This window comes from Diadema antillarum, unplaced genomic scaffold (genome assembly GCF_040938485.1).
Source record: "Diadema antillarum isolate AM-2024a unplaced genomic scaffold, OU_Dant_1.0 scf00000001, whole genome shotgun sequence".
Taxonomy (NCBI): domain Eukaryota; kingdom Metazoa; phylum Echinodermata; class Echinoidea; order Diadematoida; family Diadematidae; genus Diadema; species Diadema antillarum.
In genome coordinates, this window is record NW_027270890.1 from 6657022 (window position 1) to 6680277 (window position 23256).

The window sequence follows — 23256 nt, forward strand, 5'->3', positions numbered from 1 at the left end:
ATATTTTAAAGAAGTTATCAATCACCAATGAGGCGGACCTCCCAACTTTTCTCACTGAAAAAATAGGGTTGATTTGGCTTAAAAGTAGGACAGACGAAGCAGTTTCCATACATGTAGGAGCATGTACAGTGTAGTGGAGTTATCTACATAAAAAAGAAACTCCTGTTAAAACAGGAGCTAAAATGATGAAAATTCAAATTCTTTCCTCCGAATTCAAAATGTTCTGTTGAAAGGTCTGAATGAGATTCTCAGACAAGCAAGCGTTGCACACCCAAGGAAGAGGCTCAAGACCAAGTTTGAGTCAGTGTACCTTCTCCACTGACCAGATTTCAATTGTAGGAAGACAAGAGGGATCCGATCCAATGCGAGTTTGCTCACCATCGATTGGATGATCTCTCTGGTGTGAACATGCATCCAAAGGAAAGAGCTGATGACATGTGGGTGAAGATCTCAAAGTTAAAGGATAAATCAACTTCTGAACAGAGGAATGTGTACCTTGCCTATTTAGCTCATGATAGCAATCATCTGCATTCCTTGTAGCAATGCTGTAGATGAGAGCATCTTCAGTCTAGTGAGAAAAAACTTCACAGAGTTTCAGCCTAGCCTTGCTACCAAGATACTCTTGCATTTGGTGACAAAGAAAGTGATGTCTTTGCAACCAAAATGTTCATGTTCTGAAATGACAGGTCTAAAGTATAATGATGATGATACAACCATTGTAGATGAGATGATGAGCTAATGTAATGTTTTAGAAATTAATTTGGAGCAACAATATCTTCATCGTGATATGTATTCCCTGCTGCATTCAGACATAATCAGGTTTTGACAGAGTTGAAGAGGGGGACATTTGAAAAAATATGAATTTTGAAGGTGCCGAGTGAAAAAACAAACAAACTTAATTTTAAAGGTGCTGAGTAATGATTGGTGCTTCCAACAGTTGGCAGCTCTGTATACAGACAAAGAAAAGATAGAGAATGACAAAATTGTTCAAATACCTTTCATCACTAATGCACGCATAATCTACACGACACATCCCTGGCATGTTACCTAGCTCACAGGCAGCACGTGAATGTACTGTATTTGTGGGACTAAGCACTGAGCTGTTCAACCATCTTGTAAGCTTTCTTGGCTTCCACTGTGGATGAGTGTTCCTCTCCCAGGAAGAGCTCAAAGATACGATGAGCCTCCTGGAGCTGATATTTGGCTCTCTGCAGGTAGTTGTTGCCAAAGAATCTTGCTCCAAGGTTGTACCTGAAGAAAAAAGGAGAAGGCCATGATAATAAAATATTTCCCAATTCTTTTTTTTTTCCCAAACAAAGCTAAACCCTTTCTGAAAAAGAAAGAAAGAAAAAAAAAATATAGCAACCCTTCGCCCAATAAACAAACAAACAACATGCAATCAAGTGCAAAGACAGGTTTGTCAAGAGTCATATTTTTATGTAGAACAGACAGTAAATTCAGTGATAAATCTGACTTGAAATTGGGTGGATTCATTCTTTTTGCTTGTTATTTGAAGTCTATTGCAAACCAAATGATACAAACACACACCTACATTCAATGCAGGTTTTAACAACCGCAAACCAGTACAAAAACAGGGAAGGAATTGAAAGGTTATAAAAGTAGGCCGTTAAAGGGGATGGCTAGTAACTGATCTGATCAGTGGGAATCAGTGGGAATGCTGGGGGATGATTGTTCCAATTCTTGTAGGATTAATTTAAGAGTACATTATATATCTACACCACTGTATTGTTGTGTGAAAATTATTTGCTTCAGAATGGTCTCATATTCAAGTAATGTGCAGTTTAATGTTTCCAGGTTAGCATGCCTGTACAGTGATGGGGCATTAAACTGCACATTACTTGAATATGAGACCGTTCTGAAGCAAATAATTTTCACACAACAATAGATATATAATGTACTCTTAAATGAATCCCACAAGAATTGGAACGATCATCCCCAGCATTCCCACTGATTCCCACTGATCAGTTACTAGCCATCCCCTTTAAGGAAAGCATTTCCACATAATTCCTTTGAAAACTGCTATGTTAGAAATAAAGGGGAGGAAGCAATTTGATCAACCTCAGCCCCCTTCCACTGCCCCCCCCTTCCCAATTAGAAATATAGAGTCCTCTGCCAATAATCCTTCAGAGCATATCCTGCAGCTCAGACACTTGTTGACTTATACCATCATAATATTTGTGACTGTGCACCACAAAACAAACAAAAAGTCACCAGACATGGATTTCTAGTTAAGGGCAGATTCTAAAAGAGCAGACTCTAAGCTTTTAAATGATGTATAACTCAATTCAAATGGACTCTTCTAACCTATCTAAATGCTGGGAAGAAAACGCACACTCTGGAAAAGTGTGAACTGAGAAAAGAGGCTCTGAAGTAAAGAGTCTATTCAAGCGCTTAATCTTTTCAAGCCACGCTAGCTGCGCCATAAATGGGACAAAAAACAAACAAACAGGGTGTTAACCACCAGAGTAATAATAAAGGGATTATCAGATTGAGCTGAAATTAGGCATGCTTTATCAACACATTTTGCCCATGATTAATGACAACTTTCAACGCAGTAGTATTATCCCTTAAACAGTCATTGAAAGTGAAGAGTGTGTACAGGGTTTTTAAGAAATGAAAAGGGGACTCTATAAGAAACATCTAATCACACTGTTCAACAATAAAGTGTTTGAGAAAAACTGCGAAAAACATAGTTTCCTGTTTGTTTTATGCTCCCAAACTTTAACATAATGTAGAAGAAGACTTGCTTTTTAAGAAAATATGAAAAACTCAAGATTGGCTAGGTTGACCCATTTCACCTATTTTCAGTCCTCACATAAAACCACTGCATTCGACTTTTTGTTCGTTTTGTGATGCACGGTCACATTTATACCATCATAATCATATCCTCTCTCATCTGCCCACTTTGCCCAACACTCAAGTCAAATCATAAAGTCATGAGAGAAACCTTTTTCTTCCTGTTTTTTCCCCCCTCTTTAACTCCACAGTAGTCACCTGATGATGGCAACGTCCACATGATCCTTCCCATAAGCCTCCAGCAGGATGCCCAGGGCCAGCTTGAAAGTGTTCTCCGCCGAGGCGTCGTGGAGGTCATCCTGGACGAGACCCAGGTTGTTCAAGATGGCCGCCAGTCGCGGGTGGTCCATGCCGGTCTCCTTGCTCGTCTGCTGGAAGTCCCAGCAGTGGAAGAGACTGGCCTCCTCCAGCCGACTCTGGTCGTAGCACAGCTCACCAAGCTGTTCAAGTGGAGATGGGAACGGACACCACACTATCCAAAAATTCTGGTACACTTTATGTATGACATCAAAACTTCATGTACACGGTGTATCTGGCTTGTGTTCTTACAGTTCTGTTTTCTTTTGTTTTGATTTGTTTTTAAGGTTATACATGTAGCTAAGTTCTCAGAAGGGCTTAAATTTCAAAATTCTTCCACCCTCTGATATTACATTGCAATACATCAAAAGGGTCTACCAAGAAACTTCTCTGGCTGATGCAATTGCTAAAAAATTAGTTGGTTTAGATTGATTTTGAGATCCAAAATACTCATTGCAGTTCATCCCCGTTTTGATGCACCTAAGACTCCTGATAGTACTCATCAAACACTACACTAATGTAAATGAGGCAAAGCTTCTCTTTATTGGCTTTACTTGTGACCGTAAGAAACACAATCTCCACCAATAGTGATAGAAAGGTGAAATTTGTAAACTTACCTGTCCCACCAGAGCTGCTGTGTAGTGGTGGTCATGACCTACGACCTCAATGGACACAGAGAAGGCTTTCTGCAAAATCTTCTTAGCAAGTTCAGCTTGACCCTGTTTGCGCTTCACTGCTCTGTAGCAGATTTTTTTTTTTTTTTTTGGGGGGGGGGGGGGGGCAAGTGGGGAAAGATAGAAAGATGTGATAAAAATGTGGATACTAAAAATGCTGAGAATCAAGTGTCATGGAGTCAGGAAAAAAAATACTGAGTAATGGTTCTTGTTTTAGCCTAATGTCACAGATGAATCTGTGCAAGAAAAGATATCCTCTGGTGAAAGGCATGCACAGACGGACAAAAAAACAAAAAAACAACAACACCGTTTAAAGATCTTAACCTGTTGAGGACGATTTGATTTTGCTACAACACGCATTTCCCATAGACGCTTGCCCGAGTATACTCAAGACTTGTCCTCAACGGGTTAAAGGCATGGTATAGTATTGGTTGTGGTGAAAATTCAGCTTTTAACTTCTTGCAAGACACTTAGAAACCACTTTAGACAATTCTAAGAGGAATTAAGTTTATTTGATGAAAATCGGTTACTGGCCAAGATACCCACAACAAAGTAAACATTGTAATGGTGAAGATACTGGGATCTTTCACTGTCTTTGTCTTTTCGTTTCTACAACTACTGTCACCAAGTTTTCACATCCAGAGAATGAACTCACCCCAAACTTATCAAGGTTTTCACTAGCTGCAGTTTCTGCTCTGGCGTCTTGATCTTTGTCAGCCTCGTGAGGGCGTCCTCCAGGTGTTTGTCAGCTGCTTCCAGGTTTCCCTGCTTGATGCACACGTTTCCCAGCTCAATGAGGACCTGTGGGTGTGAGACATGGAAAGACTCAGTCTTATCTCCAGTCTGTGCTTAGGAGTCGAGGGTGTTGTCATAAAATCGCCTCCAGAATTCCGACCCCTCTTGATAATCCAATCTCCTCCACTCCCTACTCTCACTCACAATTACGATTATCCACACAGTCTTCATCAATGCACACTTAAATCAATGTAAGGTTTCTTGCCATGTTTGGTGTAAGTACATATGTGACCCGCTACAACAAAAGGATCCTAAAGTCGCTGACGGGCGAGCCAATCATGGCCCAGAAAAATGCTATTTTCAGGCCTTTCCTGTGATCATTTAGCTTCGAAATTTCGGCAGATGATAGAAGATACATTAGACTACAAAATTATGTTAAAACAGAAATCCAAACGTTTTGACAGATTTGGGTGATCTGACTTCAAACTTGATTTTCTTGGCTAACCCGTCAGCGACTTTAGGATCCTTTTGTTGTAGCGGGTCACATATGATGTGTTTCAGTGCTTTGTAATTGCAAATGTACCTCATATATACTCAGTGTTATGTCGGGTTAGGTTCTTTTAATAAGATGTTAAAGAGTACCTATGGTTAAGCTTTAAGTCCCAAGTTACCATGGCAAACAAGAATTAATAACATGTCGCGGATGATTTATCAGGCATTTCTAAAAAAACACTTAACTCTTTGTGTGCTCTGAGAGCTGATTGGCACAGAAACCCCTGAAGCATTGCATACAATGTCCATAGTCTCTCGTACTGAAAGAGTTAATAAGGACATATGATACTTACATCAATGACGACAGGGTGGTTACACCGGTGCTTGGTGTTGTAGTGGAAGTGATGTTGGACCACGGTGGAGTGCTCCACGAGGTACTGGAGCTCCATCTCTTTCAGCAGACGCTCGTTTAACACTCTGATGGAAGACAAAATACACCACAGTGAAGTAATTCATAAAATGTAATACAGGCGACTCCTGTTATAACAAAGCGTCTCTGGAAACTCAGGTAGATTTCTTCAGGTATGCTGATATTTCATTGTAACTATCAAATAAAGTTTTGCAATAGATGATAGGATAATAATTGTGTGACCTGAATGTTTATTTCCCTGTATTAAAGAAAGTTTGTCATAACAGTATTCTGTATTAGATGTTGGTAATTATAACAGTGTGAGCTGCATGTCTATTTCCTTGCATTAAAAGGATTTTTTTATATCAGTGGCACTGTGTGCGTTGTAACCAGAGTGCCCTGTAGGCATTACAAATCAATCAGCAGAGGAATTTGTTCTTCTCCATCCATGTACTACTCAGAATATTGTAAGATATACTGTACCAGAAGTTTGCATTCAAAACAGCTCCAACAGAGAGAAAGAAACAATACAGTGATTACATGCCTTAAGGTACAATTACGTAGCTTTACCAGACACAACACACTTCATCCGAGGAGTTTTTTGTGTGTGGTGGTTTTTCCCTTTTTTTCTTTTCTTTCTCTCTCTTCTGACATGGACAGTATGAAAATATCTCCTGACAAGCATAAAATGTTGCCATGAAAATACACAACAATATGAATGATATCTACACATCAAGGGGACCCACGTCCAAAGAGCACCACATCAAATTCAAATCGCAACAACTGTTAGTTGTCATGGCAACTAAATTTTGGTGGTTGCTCCCAACCTGCTTAAAGTGCACTCATCAGTAAATTGCCAATGAATTATTTCAGAGTGTTTTCTAAATCAGATCCATGATATTCTGTAAGAAGTTGCAGTGCTTTTCCTATAATTCTGAGCATTCATATCCTGGAGTGCGCTCCTACTTCTTCCAAAACCTCTGAGGACGGACTTATTTTGCTACAACATACATTTCCTATAGACACCTACCCTAGTATTACTTGGGACTCATCCTCAACGGGTTAAAGTAGTGCTAGCCACTGACCCTGAGACAGAAGAAGAGTCCCCCTTACCTTGCCCCCCTCAATAGACCCAGCGTGGTGAAGAAGACTGCCATAAGCTGGATGAGGCGAACCTTGCTCCGACTTTTCTCCCACTCCTCGGATCGGCTCAGAACGTCAAGATAGGCCTGCTCCACGGGTTCGAACCCACCAAGCTATTTAAAGATAAAACCCAGGACAGAATGCAAAGGACAATTTTAAGAAGGGGAATTTTTATTCTAACTGTAAAGCAATGCTGTTAAAATAAAGAAATGTTTCGTGGTGTGGAAATTTTCTTGACTTTCATGCTTGACCAAATTTATATGGAGAGGAATAATGCACAGTAGGCAGAATTAGACAATAAGAGTTTGTACAGGAGTTTGTATAACAAAGAAAAAAAAAGCCTCATCAAAGAAATCATTGAAAAAACAGAACTTCTTCATCAGGCCCAGTGCAAAAAGCTTAAAATTTATGGAGACTGATTGTAAGCACAGCTTTTTCTTGTCTATTTTCTCTTTGATGTACACTTTTGTAGCAAAAATTGTTCCCAACTCCACAATAGCTAGGCGATCTACTACAAAGACTTGTAAACAAAAACAACCCTTGCAAATTTGTAAATAAAGCCCATATCACGAAACAGAAATGAGATTAAGTAGAAAAATTATTTTCCAGACAAAAAAGTTTCTTGATAATGAAAAATGATAGGAGGATTTGAATCCCATTAAAAAAAAAAAAATCTGTACGCAATTTGCAAATAACACACATATGTGCATTCAAACATTTCTTATGATGACATATGCACCAACCACATTAATGCTAACTATGTGTCAATCAATGATAAATCTGTAAGTCTTCTCCCTCCCCTGCCACAAAAAAGTGTAGAACTCTTTCTAATCATAACTGCATGACAATATTTTCCTCTTATGCCAAGGTGCGCAGGTAACAGTCTCAAGGAAGTGAAGAGTGAAACTATTGACTGTGTTTGATAGATTTATGATTTACGGATTCATTAAGCCATTCACTGATTCATTTATTTACCTTTTTTATGTACCTTGATACACATACACACTAAACATCAAAAAAGAAAAAGTGTATATTCTGGTTCATTTTCTTGTAGTACGATAGGAAAAGGAGGATATAGAGAAGTACATACCAGTCGCCATGATTTGATGAGCTGAAATTTGCCTTCCTCGGTGCTCATCAGACGCTGGAAAACCTCAATGTTGAGGATGGTGCCACGGAGACGGGTCAGTTCTCCAGCTTGGGCCAGGAGGAAGGGTACCTCATCCGCCTGGAGGGTGGGGGGGGGGGGGAGAGGGCAGGAAATTGATGCATCACAGACAGATTGAAATACATGACGACACTTTAATGACCCATTGAGGATAGGCTGATTTTGTGACAACTGTACGCATTTCCCATAGACACTTACCCGAGTATACTCAGTACTCGTCCTCAACGGGTTCAATAGATGATATCAACCTTAATGCTTTACTTAACAGGAAGTTCTACTCTTTTGTCTCTTAACCCATTGAGGACGAGTCCCGAGTATACTAGGGCAGGTGTCTATGGGAAATGCATGTTGTAGCCAAATCAGCCCATCCTAAACGGGTTAAGAGTGGCTTGTATGAAGAGACAACAAACATCAAATACACACACAACAGTAATGGTATAACAATAGTAACTTAGAAATAACATTGATGTACATTAACCCATCCAAACTTGAGTGGATTACAGCTTAGCAAGTCTACTTTATAGGAATATACTATAGTAATGTGCATCAGTCCCAGGGGAAGGCCATGGTAAAATCAGGGGGACTAGGTAATTTCTATACTGTTGGCAATTAGTTTGGGAAATCCAGAAGTCTGTGCCAAATGGCAGCCCCAAAGCACTCATGTGTGCATGCCAATTGGAGAAAACAGTTCAAACGGAGGCAGTTTTGGTCGGAGTAACTTCGGAGGAAGGGTCGGAGGAAGTTTGGTTGGAGGAAAGTCGGAGGAAAGGTCGGAGTAGTGCCCTTCTGAACAAGGTCGTGGTAACTTCCTACGGTCGGGGGAACATACCATGACCTCTTCCTCCAACCAAGATACTCCTGAGTTTTTTCAGGAGTATCTCACTACCACGACTAGCCGGTCGGAGTAAATTGCCCGTGCAGACAAGCCCTTGGAGTATCTATGACCTTACAAACCTTATACGACCTAGGTAAAACTTCCGGAGTCAAATACGAGTACATGTGCGCGTGAGGTACAATTCTAAACTAGTCGATCACGATGGAGAAGCTAGCGCTCATAAATTCTCATCGACAAGAATAGAGAAGATAAATGCTGCTGGTAAAAAACAATGGTATGGTCGATGTGCGCGTCGTTACCACTCCTGGAAGTTACACCTACCCTCCACGGTGATGCGCGTGAAGGCCATGGTAAATTGGTCAGAGTTTCTTTCCTATTCTAATTGCTGCGCCATAAAATTTTACTCCGACGTCTGAACATGGCTAGTAAGGTTTACAGCAAACACACTACCAAGTAAAAAAGCTCACCACTTTATATCTTTACATATACTGTAACTGGAAAGCATTGTACACCTGTTATTAGAATAGTGACATACAACCATATGGAAATTTGCCTGTCAGCCAATCAATGACACACACACACACACACACACACACACACACACACAAAAACAAACAAACAAACAAACAAACAAACTCTTCAGCTCTAACACACTGAAACTTGGTATGATGAGGTCAGAGAAAGTGATAACATACCTGATACAGATGTATTTTGAGTTTCTTTTGTCAGGTCCCATTTCTCTTTTATTCTTTTGATTTTACACCTGATTTAAAGGAGATACCCAATATAGCATGGAAATCTCAGTGGTCAAAAGCAGCTATTTACAACCGAGGTGCCTCTGTACTCACATATCTGTCGTCTATGTCCTGGGCGTTGAAAAAGTTGGCCAGGCGCAGGTAGCACTGGCGCTTGTCCTCAGGAGTGGGCAGGTATCGGCTCTCCACCGCCTGACGCAGGTGGTCGTGGAAGAAGTTGACGAGACCATTACGATTGATGAGGTTCTCTTCCAGCGACAGATAGAATGGCGACCAGACAAAGCCTGGAACCTAAAGGGTCAGGAGAGAAGGAATTCAATTTCACTATGGGACACCACAAGCAGGGGCAGATCCAGGAATTCTGTAAAGGGGGGGGGGCGTGACTAATATTTCTGGTGCCACTTCCGGGTTTCATTTCATTGTTTTTCTTTTTATTTATTTTGTTTTTTACGAAAAATAAAGGGGGGGGGGTGTGCGCCGGTTGCGCCCCCCCTGGATCCGCCACTGACAAGGACATACACGTAATATGCTTTTGTTTTTATCGCTTTGTTTGTATGCAAAAATAACTGGTAGTGTGTAGGACACTACTGACAGTTAAAAATTGTTCAAAAACTAGAATCATTGTTAAATGGAGGTGTTCTCAGATTGGCCAATGAATTTCTATGAAGAATTTAAATGCAAAAACTTATATACACGTTTTTATAAACTTGAGATATTTCAGATTGAATCTGCAGGAAAAAAAAATAATTACAATGTATGTGATAATCATGATATCTTCAAAATTATTTATCTAACACATGAAGTAACATTGAACAGATTTAATTTTTCTCTTTTTGACGATGACCCTAATTAAAACAAAAACAATTGGAAATAACAATTATATGTTTTTGTATTCACACTCATTCAAACACTTTCTTCATTCTCATGTAATGTAGAGTGACAGCACCGTATTTTCTCAACCTCACAACAAACAATGATCAGCAGTGTTAGTTAATACACGTAGCACTGGGAATTAAGCAAGAATACTACATGCACATGTAGCTGTCAATAGAACAAAGGATTTGGGGGCTTTTTGCATTCCATTCCTCCATGAGACAAAGGTGCAATTTGTGTTACACATAGAATGAATTCAGTCTCAATAACTGAAGTTCGCTAGACAGCACATCAGTAGAATTTGATGCATGACACAGGATGTACATTGTGAAGGTATATGTGCTAAAATTCCCCTATATGTTCCATGAAATCTTGATAGGTTTGTAGAAAATGTTAATGGGCACAAGCAGAGCATTCCCCAAGGGTACCTCTGAAAGTCTGCCTCAACACAGGAGACTGAACGCTCCCTGAACAGTAATGCCGCACCATGCCACTACTGCAAAATGTGGTGCAATATGTCACAGTATGCATTACTCAGCACAGTTTGCTCTACTCGAAATCGAAACACAGACAGAGACATGGATTCAAACTGACTTACATCCAGCAGAGTGAGCAGCTCGTTCTCACTCATCCCTCGGTGAGAACACCAGATGGCCGTGGTGGTATCTCGCACCAAATTTGGTCTACAGTTGCCATAGCAACCAACATGCAGAACCCAAGAATGAACAGAACAAGTGCAATAAACCAAATCAAACAATGGCAAAAGCATTTCAAATAACAAAAAGATTTGGAAATGAAACAAAAACAACAAAACAAACCCGAACTGTAAACAATGATGATGAAATAAAACTTAAACAAAATAAAAACAAATTGGCAACAGGAAATAAGTAATGGTATTCAAAGAATGCAAAAGAGAGTAAAAATTAACATATACCATGCTTGAACAACAACAACAACAAAAATATCATAATGTATGAATAGCTTTTTGAATACAACGAAGGACCAAAACTAAAGAAGTGCCTTCTTTGGCAAGGAAAAATATCATCAATGTGTCTGGAAACTAATCTGGTTTACCGAGAGAGGCTGCCTTTCTCAAAGTCATCCTCCATACGCTCCAGAATTTTCCCAAACAGCTTCCCAGGATTGTCGGCTGCCAGGTAGGACTTGATGGCAGTGGTCAGCTGATTGAAGCTGCCATAGATACGCACCTTGTCAAAATTAAAAGAGAAAAAGAGGGAGAATATTTGAAATTTTTGGTGTACAGTCCGGATTTTTCAATGGAATCACTCGTCCTTCATACCCTACTACTTTCTTTTTGTGTCTTCTTCTCCTTTTCTGAAGTATTTTGCCAGATTATGTATGAAGAAGAAATTCAGAAATAAAATCAGAATCAGAATCAGAATCAGATTATGTCATGCACATCCTGTTCGTCGATTTCACAGGTTTAGAGTTTTGCTTTTTTAGGCTTTGTCACAAGCAGTCTTTACATTTTCTACCAACATCTTTGTCTCTTCTCTTTGTCCATGTTTTCCTTTTCATCTATCCTCCTCCCTTACACAACCCTTTCCTTTACAAACTTGTCTAACCCTTTCATTTACATACTCCTTACGTTACTTGTCATGCCTTCTACCTTGTCCTCTCTACATAAATGTCCTTTTATCTATCCATATACCAATCTAATATCCATCTTTTGTTATGAGTGGGCATATTACCTATATGTTTACTCCTGTATTCATGAATTGGTTCCAAAGAAACTTATGTAGATAAAGAAGTTTCTTCAAGAAAGGAATTCTGACACATTTAAGTTATCACTCTTATTGATTCCTTCTAATCGCTTAGTGGTGATGGTAGCTTGATTATTGTTCACTGTCAGAAAAAATGTCTTGTGTGCTGCTGATTACCGTCATCTCTCTCTCAAGGTTTGTCATATACTGCTACATCTCAATATTTGAATAAATAATAGATAGTTATAGCTAGTGATAGCGTCTGTTTTAAGTCTTCAGATCTGGGCTCAAAGTCACATAGATGTCTTTCACCACTATATTTTTTTTTCTCTCTCTCTGGATCTCTCCCCTTTTCTCTCACAAGCAGTGCATGTCATTACCTCATCCAGTAGAGCCTTGAGGTAGAGTGGGTTGGAGCTCTGAGGGGCGGTGATGATGAGGTCGGACTGTTCGGCGTTCAGCGACTTGCCGTAGAGATTCATGTAACCTGTGATGATCTCATGCTTCTCCTCATCCTTCAACGGTTCAACCTTGTAAGTTGGCCAGCAGAACTCCAGCACCTTGTCTTGGGCCTGGGGACAGGAATTATACACATAATATTATCTTAGGTTTTAGCTGTTATTTTTTTTTTTTCATACTAATTCAATTAGGGATGCAAGCTGGATGGAAGAGAGTGCCTGAAAAATATGTATATGAAGCTACTTTGCACATAAAAGGGCCTGACCTTTAATATTACAGTTGTATTAGGGCCCTTGCCTGAGTAATGGGTATTCCTCCTGTATAATTAAACAAAGAAAAGAAAAAAAAATGTGTATTGCTAAGCAAATGAAGTCTCTTCTAGACCAAACTGAATTCTTCCGTGTGTAACATTCCATTAATAGAGAAATGAAATATCTTTAGGCATCATTCTTCTGCATGGTAACAGCAAGAATAGTGACAGCTTAGGAAAAGTTTGCCAAAGTTTATGATGCCACTCATTACATTGAAATTGTTGCAATGTCATATCAAATGCTGTTGTATGCACATACACATATTTACTTGACTTGAAGCAATTTAGTCACTTGTATTTCTGTTCTATTTTCTACCTTTGTCAAACATAGAACACTTCCATTTCTTGTTTTCTTACAACACTTGGGTTACATTGCTCTTTGCACCTTACCATGGAGAGCACAAGCTAACTAAACACTGTCACTCAGAACTCGCAAAACGGGTATTCAATAAAGATGGCCACAATGAATAATGTGGGCTTTTTTCTTTTTTTCGGGAGGGAGGGGGGAGATGATTTACCTTGCCAGGGAGTGTTGATAGAAGCATGTACACATTTGGTGGAAGCTCAGCTACCATCCACTTCAGTTCCATTTCATCACCTGGGTCAAAGAAAACAGAAGATTTGCTTGCTATCAAACACCTTTGATATTTCACAGACGGCAAAAAATATCTCAGGAAAAAAATCATATGGAAAATGTATTTCATCATTATGTAGTCTCGCACACTTACACACACCTTGAGTTTCTCATTATATCTGTATCCCTCTCAATCTATCAATATTTCTATTTATGGGTGTATTCAAACATAGCAATATCATATAAACATACATAATTATACACACACAGGGGTGGATCCAGGAATTCTGTAAAGGGGGGGGGGGGGGGCAATTAATATTTCTGGTGCCACTTTTGGGTTTCATATCATTTTTTCTTTTTTTTTTCTTTTGTCTTTAATGACAAATAAAGGAAGGGGGGCGTGCGCCGGTTGCGCATTCCTCTGGATCCGTCACTGCACACAGAAATATTGTATAGAGAGAGAGAGAGAGAGAGAGAGATGTTGAGAAGTCTACATATTTCCTTGATATCCATTGCAAGCTAAGATAAATGAAATGGAAATTTTCATGTAGAATTCACAATATTCCTATATCACTAATTGCATTCATAAATCATGAAATGAAATTCTGCTTGAATTCAAAACACTACTGTTAGTACCCGATCTATTGGTTTTTTTTTCCCTCTCTCATTTGTGCTTTCGACTTGTCTCTGTGTTATAATTAGGTGATACGCTATCAGCGTATCACCTATTGTGATTGTCAAAATCTCTCTTTATTTCTTTTTATTCTTCTTTCTTTCTGGACAATTTTGTGTCATCAATATCTCAAGAATGACATTACGGAATAACATGACATTTTCAGGGAACATGTCTCATGACAAAATCTAGCCACAATAAGGTTTTCATGACAGTAACATATCTATGACGTCATCTAGGCGCCATTTTGTGATTTTCGGACCATGTTACATGATCGATCATAACTTCATATCTAAAGGTCATGTCTGTATCATTTTCGGCGGACATTAAGTTCAGGTCACGCTCTATCATACATTTTAATGCTAATTACCTAAGACATTATTACGCGCGCGTACGCGCGCGTCAAACTTTTAAAAGGCTCAAAACAACTTACCAATGGGAAATCTCGAAGTTTCAGACAATTTTAAGCGTTTCGCGCGTTCGCGTCCGTCCGCACATTTTCGCGCGTAGTGCGCGTAAGCAAACTGAAAATGCACATTTTTTGACAGATTTGGATTCCTGATACATTAAGTAACAATATCCATTGATTTCCGATCAATTTTGACCTATAACAAAGGAATGCGCTGGCGTCAAAGTTGAAATTTCGTGTTCGCGTCTATGTGGAAATATAGCGAAAAACATGTCTTTGTTTATTTCGCCATAGCTCTTTAAAACGTCAGGTGACCCTATGTTTTTATTGCATATTACAAAAGCATATGAATTGAAAATAACGTCTCAAGTATCAATATTTCCCTAAATACATTATGACGTCATCATATCATCATCTGAAATCAAAAAAGTGGAATTAATTTTTTTGAGGTACTGTTTCTGACATTCATTTGCTCGTATCTCTGTTGTTTAAGCTCAATATTATCCCAAATTCAGATATGTTGTACTTTGAACATTTGCCTTTTAAGTCCAAGTCATGGTTTTGAAATTTGATGACGTCATCATACCTTAAATTGTGATTAAAGGTAAAGATGCAAAATCGGACAAGTTTACGTGTATTGTCTATGGGAGGTGATTTTTTTTAAAACCATGCATTGACTTGACAACGTTTAAGCACCTTTATCTCAGCTGATTTTGCTTCATTTCCTCTGAAACTTAAGTATGTTGTAGCTGAGACAATAAGCTTCAGTAATCATGCATTTTATTTTTTGAAATCTCATCATCAGGTTGACAATTTTGCAGTTTAAAACTGAAAATGAGAATGGAATGTGGACAAAACGATTCCCGATTCAGCTTTCACATACATAAGTTTACGTTCCTCATATTTTCTCGCCGAGACGTATGGCCGAGTGGTTAAAGGCGACGTCTCAGAGACTTGAGGTTGCGGGTTCGAACCCCACAAGATCACGAAACAAAATACTTAGCTATTTTACTTTTTTTCTTCAATTTTGTATTACATATTCGTCCATGTAGAAATCACGTTCGTATATAAACGCACCTATACACACACACAGACACACAGACACACGCCATATCCCTCTTTTTTGTGTGTTGGAGACCACATTGCTTCGACTGCAGCAACATTTTGCAGGTTGACTTTGTCAAACCGATCATAGTATGTAATGACGACGACTGAGGTGTTGTACTTTGAACATTTGTCTTTCAAGACCATGTCATTGTTTTGTACTTTGATGACGTCATCACACTGAAAATTGTGATTAAAGGCAAGGTATCAAAACCAGCCGATTATAGGCTTTATGTCTACGGCGCGTATTTTTCCCAAGTTGCCAGAAATGGCATAGCGACATCAGTCGTTACAAGGCCGCATTTCCGTCTAGCAATGCAATACATGTTCACGCGGCCACGATTGTTGAGTGGGCATTGACTTTTTCCCCCTGTAATATCCATACATTTCTTTTTTGCCTTACCATTTCCGGGGATGTCCCGTGGCCGATTGGTTAGAGAAACGGTTTTGCATGCACGCTCAATATAACTTCAAGGTGCCTATATCACATTCTTTTCTTTGTCGATCACAGATGACCGACACCTGATGACCCCAAGCGTATCACCTAACTCGTCAGCGTGACGAGTTTCATATCTCGTTTATCTTATTTTTGCTATGCTGAATCAAATGTGTTTTGTGTTTATCCTTGTACATGCGCATTGTCTGAAATGCCGAATAAAATAATAATAATAATAATAATAGTAGTAGTAGTAGTAGTAGTAGTAGTAGTAATAATAATAATAATAATAATGATAATAATAATAATAATAACATTGTATTATTGCAGTATAACACACACACACACACACACACACATTAATGTTTTCCTTTTGATTACACAGCTAACAAAGTGAGAACTGGATTTCTGCCTCACAAAAAAAGCTAAAATCTATCATATTCCACATACTAAGAATGTTGCAATAGGATTGGTCCAGAGCTGATCACATGATGAAGCGTAATTTTGCCCATCACATCACCTGAGAAGAAAAGTTTGTTACACTCTGTGATGATAGGCCCTTTTGTTTCGCTGATCTCCACACAGTCCACACAGTCCCAACGCAAGACGAGTACGCGCGAAATAAAAGTGCGTTGCACTGTGGACTATCATGTGACCTAGGTCACTTGATAGTACACAGTGCAACGCACTTTTACTTCGGTGCCGCTGTGCGCGATCAGCTACGCGCATCGCCCATGGTCTCTAAAGTAGTACTGCGTACAGTAGACATAGACGTATTAAAAACGTAGTGAGGTAACACAGGGCCTACGTAATTTGTTTAGCATCGCGTCGATCGTAGCTCAATCAACAAAATGGCCGCAGAAATCAGATTTGACCTGCTTAGCAAAGCTGAAATTGATGACTTGCTGCAGGATAGTGAAAGCAAGAATACGAAACGACAGTTGAAGTTTAGTCTCAGAATATTTAAGGATTTTTGTGGTGCTCTAGGGGACGTTGATTTCGACCAGCTCGCGGACATCGACTTGAAAACGTTGGATTGGAAAGTTTTATGCGGGTGTGAAATCGCGTAGTGGTGAGTCGCACCGGAAAAAATCCATGCAGGCCTTGCAGTATGGTTTGCAGAAGTATTTTCTGAATTTGCGAGACATCGACATTATCAAGGACACTAATTTTGCGAAATCGGGTCGTGTGTTTAAAACTGTTCTTCGGAAGCTCAAAGTGGAAGGAAAAGCTAGCGTAAAACATCACAAAACTGTTAGTGAAACCGACATGAACAAAATTCAAAACAGTCTGGACTTGGACACTCCGCGTGGATTACAGCGTAGAGTATTTGTGGATATTATGACCCATTTTGCCTACCGAGGAGAAGAAAATTTGCATGATATGAAGGCTGATGACTTTATTCTTAGTGAACGAAATGGTCACCGTTATTTTCGCATCGTCGACAAAGCTACAAAGAATCACCCTGACGACGACTCTAACAGCCAAGGAGGACGTATGTTCGAAATACCTGGGAGTAGTAGGTGCCCTGTGGAAACACTCCTGAAATACAAATCTAAACTAAATCCCAAATCGCCATTTCTTTGGCAAAAACCAAAAGGAGCTGGACGATATGGTGATGGACCTTGGTATGACAACATTCGAGTTGGAATTCACACTCTTAGAAGTATGATGAAGACGATTAGCAGGGAAGCAGGATGCTCGACTGACTACACTAATCACTGTTTAAGAGCAACATCCATTACCACTCTTGATCATGCCGGTTTTCCTTCAAGGGACATAATGACTGTTTCAGGGCATAGATCTGAAACAAGCATCAAACATTACGCGCAAACGAGCGACCAACAAAAAATGAAAATGAGTGAAACAATATCTAATGCACTTGGCCATGCACAACAAGAGCCAGGTCCATCTCATCACGGCCAGCAAGACCAGCGCTGCACACAAAACCAAACACAAACTGCTGAAGTTAGTAATAATAGTGGTAATATTGATGATGATATTGATGACTTTTTGGACATTTCAAACAGTCAGGTGGAACGTTTGCTAGCTGCAGTGGAAAACACTGAATTGTTCGTTGCTCAGCCTACGGTTGAGAACAGAAATGTGCAAGTTTAGAACCAGAACAGAAATGCGACATTTCAGTTTAACAACTGCGTTGTGAACATTTACAACTAGAATTCTAACGACCACGTTGGACATCGTTTTAGCAACAACATGATTGGTAAGTTAACTTTCTAACTCGTTACATGTAAAATTAGTTTACATAGATCGTACAAGCCCCGAAACCCCCGAAAACCACGTATGAATACCACACTCTCAGCCGAATCACGGACCGTATCGCGATCATCGCAGAGCGGATTAATATTTACAGTGACTCGTGTGTCGTGTGTATCGGCAAGCGTACGCTCTTTTCAGAGCGATTTGCGCTCTCCGTGATTGGTTGCCGGTACAGTGTATTCTGTACTTAATACCCCTAAAAGGATAACTAAAGACAGCTAAAATGGTTTCAGATGTAACGTTAGATTCTGGAATGAAATGGGAATATCTAGGACCCTAGATGTGGAATATAAAGCAAATAATCAACTTTTAGTTTCAGGCAATGAGACAAACTATCACTTCCTGGGCGATATGAATGTGTACGCTATCTTTCCACAGCTGCACTTCGGAAAGATAGCTACATCCAGATCTCCTCGGAAGTAATAGTTTGTCCCATCACCTTCACCAACGTTGATTATTTGCTTACTATGAGTCAAGGAAATCAAATGTAGCTTGTTATCTGCCAAGTGAACTGCTGATCCACTGCAAATTTTAGTTTGATTCTATGATCCCAAGAAACATGGTCAAAGCAAACGAGACTCCACTGACCACTGCCTCCTGCACCACTGTCCAGCTGATTGAGAGCATCCAGGACAATCATGACCTTTGACCTGTTACCAGCAATCTTGAGCCAGGAGGGGAGGTCGATGACCAGGTTCCTGTCTGAGGTGGGCACCTCGAGGTCCAGTCGGTAGAATTCTTTCATCTCTTCATACAGCCTGCTCAGAGATAATGATGGACAAAAGACAGACAGACAGAATGATAGAAAGAGAGACAGACAGATGACAGGTATACAGACAGACAGATGGACATGATGACAGAAAGACAGACAGACAGATGAACAGAAAGTCAGAGGAAAGGAGAGAGTAAGGCTATAATAATGATTATAGTAATAACACACATGGCAATATGAAGACCGAATATGCTTTTTCTATTAAATGCAGCACGGTGGCAACAAAATGATCGCGATAAATCATGTCACAGATTGTGAAGCACTGATGAAAACCCCATCGCAAAGTGGTTAGATGTTCAAAAACCTTTGAATGAGCATCGTGACAATCTGTTCAAGGAATTTCCCACACATTACTATAGTTATGTACATTCAGAGAGTGCAGAATGAGTTTGAGGGAAATCAGACAATCTGTTCATAGCATCATGCCATGTCAAAGTTTTGGTTACTTTGATGCATGGCCCTCTTTAGATTGGGAAATCTACCTATAGTGGGATATCGACCTATTGAAGGACTGATTTTCTCATAACACCCAGTTCCCACTTACCCCAGCCTGAGAATATTTGGGAGTAGTTTTCAATGGGTCAGAAAAAAAAAAAAAATGTTTGACCTACTTTCTTCCTAAGTCACAGAGAACAAACTCTGCCTGAAAATATGATTGTGCATGTAGTTGTATCTCAGCAGTAAGTTAAGGCAGGGGTGCCAACCTTGTAAACAGCCCTGCAGTATTCTCAAGCTGGAAAAGGGGATATTTTTGGTCCAAAAACAGCATTTTAACTTTCTTGCAATAGAAACATAAATAGTATTACAATTTGGGAAAATAACATTTTCCACAAAACTTGCTAATGATTGGCTAACCCACCCCGTAACCCCCCATCCCCCCCCCCCCCCCCCCCACAAAAAAAAACACAAAAAATAAACAAACAAACAAACAAACTTTAAGATGTTTAAGCAATCAACAATTGTCATTTCTGTTGGGGGAATTAGCATTCTTTTATCCAGGAAAAGAACATAACAACCTAAGTCTTCACTGGTATAAAACCTTCCGAGGAGATCAAGGTGGAAGGGCATGTGATTAAAACAATTAATAAATGCCATTTCTCTCAGGGAAATTAGCATTTTGAGAGAAAAAAACATGACAACCTGAGTATTTGCTGGTGAAAACAAACCTTCTGAGGAGATTGAGGTAGGAGGCGCTCTCCGCTGAACTCCCAATGAAGTGTAGGAAGACGAAGGCCTTTGGGTTGCTCTCCTGGAATCGGCCTGACCAATTAGCAATGAGGGCAGACTTCCCCGATCCAGACTCGCCAACAATAGTCAGTGGTTTCTATTGTGACCACAGCAATATAAATAAATAAAAACAACAACAAACAATCACATAATGATACTATGATCTGAATAGAACAATGTTTACAGTGTAGGAATGGATATTGGCATGGAATTTCATGTAGCAAGCCACTTCACAAAAGAATTCTGATAGAATTTTCCAGGAATCACACTCCCAAACACTTGCTATTTTGTTTGAACCCGTGGAGGATGGGCTGATTTTGCTACAACACAAATTTCCCAAAGACATCTGCCAGAGTATACTTGGGACTTGTTCTCAACTGGTTGCTCTTTTGCTGAGAGAAAACCATGACATTAAAGTGCTGTGGAAAGATACACGTAATGCCTGAAATCTAGTGCCACAGTCACACAATAAAATGACAAGTCACCTTTTCAGGACAGTAATTTCTCGAGACACATACATACATTGTATATTTCCTCAAGAATTTGTATCCTTGAAAGAATTACCACCCTGGAAACAAGAGTTCAAATCTCTCACCTTCTTGTGGGAGGAGAAGTAATCATCTATGGCGTTAAAATATTCTTGCCGACCAATGTAGACACGCCTCCTCGCCTCGGCAAATGCTAAGTGTGCCTCCCTCTCTTGTTCAAGGTGAGTAAGGTTGGTTCCAGGGGGAAAGTCTTCATCAATGCACTGCCGCAGGTCCTTGAATACAAACAAACAAACAAATAAATAAACACACAAACATACACAATGATGAACAATAAATTCAAAGAATGGTATCACAAAAGCACACATGGACACAAAAAAGTAGCACACACTATTTGCGAGATGAAATCTATATTACACAGAAATTCATTGCCAACAGAGTGATAGGCAATGACATTTGACTAAAATGCAGTGTCCTTGTGTAGATTTCTCCTCTCCCGCTCATGATATCTTTGGACTGCATTTGAACAACTCTCCACAGCTGTAAACAGTGCTTTTATTGAATGTCAGATATAGTTTAAACATTCCCACAAGGGTAGCACTGGAGGTGGACAGTACTCTAGTACTTCTTCCACGGCATCACTCCAATATACATTAGGGTGTGACTTTCATAGACACCCAGACTGTACTTACCTCTCTTATCATGGCTGAAGCATCAAGGGCGCCCTCAAACACCTTGCATGGGTAGCCAGAGCCGAGGATTGTCTCCCTGAGCTGTTGCTGCTGGTCAAAGTGCCACTGCGTCTCCCCCTGAACAGTGATGGTGTTAGTGAGGATGGGTTAATTGAATGATACTATAAAAAAACAATAATAGCTACAACTTAACTGAGTTCTCAGAGTAAAGTACACTGCAAAAAGTGCAGTACAGTGCATGATGAAACTGAAAGAAAAATCAATATAGAAGTGCTGTATATAGCAGTACAGCGAATAAAAACAAAGGATAACAAAAATGTTATTAAATCATTATGATAATTTGAGGTCTCTTAAACGGTGCATTCTTTGGGGGTAATTCAAGGTGGTTAATACATAAAGCAGTGGACACATTCAAACAGGTGGTCACTATAAACCAACCTTGACTGCTATTCTCTACCACACACAGAAATGCTTTAAAAAGCTCTAGAAATGCAACATTAACATTGTGTGGTCATGCAAGGTGTGTTTAGCTGTATGAGTGAATTGGCGTGGCATGAAATGCGTCAAGGACATTTTCCATTCTACTTTGACCTTTAACCCCTATGGCTGTGGATATACAACCACAGGGGTTAAAGGTTACATCTTTCAGCTGATTGAAGGAGCCAACTCACCTTGGCTTCCTTGTCTTCCGCTGGGGGCAATTCATCCCTCTTGACCCGCGACTGCCGGACGTAAAACCTGACGCGATCCTTTCGGATGTCCACATGGGGCCTCATGGCTCCATGCAAAACCTCCAGCTGAGAGAGGGGAAAAAAAAGGAAATGTTAACAGTAATCAGAGGTACGCTATAAGAGAATGGGAAGGCATGCTTTTGTTCGCACTTTACCAGGAAGTATTGTCAACAAGTAGCCTCAGAGAAATCCAATTTGTTGATAAAGACTTCGACTTCTGGTAGGCCTAAATCTTGGGAGTTTGTATATTTTTGATATCATGTGAGGGAAAAAAGAAACAAAGGGGGTATGATCGCAACATGCACTTTCAGGAGAGGGCGGTATCACCGGCGAAATGTAAGCACACCAATACTTGGAGCTCCCAGTTTTATTACTGTTTTCATCTATTTGTGTCAACGGGCCTCATTTTTTGTTCTTGTATACCTGTTACTACAGTACTATATTGCGTTATCCTGCCTAGTTGGAGAAAAACTGGACACCTACAGTGTATAAGCAAGTAAGTGAGCTGAACTCGTATGAGCTTTGCTTTCCTACTATACCTACGGCGACTCTTCCATATACATACGCTACGTGACTAGACATTACATCACTGAGCGAATGGCTGGCATCGCCAAGAAGTCAACCCTTAGAATGCCGACAGACGCTGAAATGCTGAAAGACATTTGGCAGAAAATGCCGATTCTGGACACTCTCTTGAGCAATATGCAGGCCGTCAAAAAACGGGTTGACAACATCGAAGAAAGGTTGAAGAGCTTAGAAACCAACAACGCCAACCTGGACCATGGGTTTTCATACATGGAAACTCAGATGGAGGAATTATCTACGGCCATTTCTTCCAAAGCAAGCACATCGGCAACAGATGAGTTAAACGCTCAGTTGGTGGTTCTCGTGAACCGCAGCAAAAGGAAAAATGTGGTGCTACATAACATCCCCGAGAAGGCAGAAGGTGACGTCATGGAATGCGCAGTTTTCGTTCACACGCTCGCTAAGCACCTGCTTGGAGTTTGCCAGTCGATGGAAATTGAGAAAGCTCATCGAACACTCATGGGACAAGTGGGGAGCCCTGCCTCCCCACGGAAGAAAGCAGTAACTGCATATCCGCTGAGCTGAGATAAATGCGATTTTGTGTTTTTTGCAGATTCTTTAAAAACACAGAAACAGTCGAAAATAATTTTGTGG

General features: G+C 40.0%; 1 protein-coding gene across 1 annotated transcript in view; it reads right to left on the bottom strand.

Moving 5' to 3' along the window:
* Positions 1-1081: 1081 nt before the first annotated feature.
* The window catches only part of LOC139726756 (uncharacterized), a 59302-nt gene continuing 37127 nt past the window's right edge, over positions 1082-23256 (bottom strand). The window contains exons 20-37 of the mRNA XM_071637783.1: positions 22018-22143; positions 21785-21799; positions 21347-21463; positions 20762-20929; positions 20106-20263; positions 18756-18925; positions 13210-13289; positions 12303-12494; positions 11273-11406; positions 10797-10881; positions 9419-9616; positions 7658-7795; positions 6538-6680; positions 5369-5492; positions 4444-4589; positions 3732-3852; positions 3016-3257; positions 1082-1251 (exon numbers count right to left, since the gene is read on the bottom strand). Of these exons, the coding sequence (XP_071493884.1) occupies positions 1089-1251; positions 3016-3257; positions 3732-3852; positions 4444-4589; positions 5369-5492; positions 6538-6680; positions 7658-7795; positions 9419-9616; positions 10797-10881; positions 11273-11406; positions 12303-12494; positions 13210-13289; positions 18756-18925; positions 20106-20263; positions 20762-20929; positions 21347-21463; positions 21785-21799; positions 22018-22143 (2520 nt within the window). The 3' untranslated portion in view covers positions 1082-1088. The remainder of the gene's footprint in view (positions 1252-3015; positions 3258-3731; positions 3853-4443; positions 4590-5368; positions 5493-6537; positions 6681-7657; positions 7796-9418; positions 9617-10796; positions 10882-11272; positions 11407-12302; positions 12495-13209; positions 13290-18755; positions 18926-20105; positions 20264-20761; positions 20930-21346; positions 21464-21784; positions 21800-22017; positions 22144-23256) is intronic.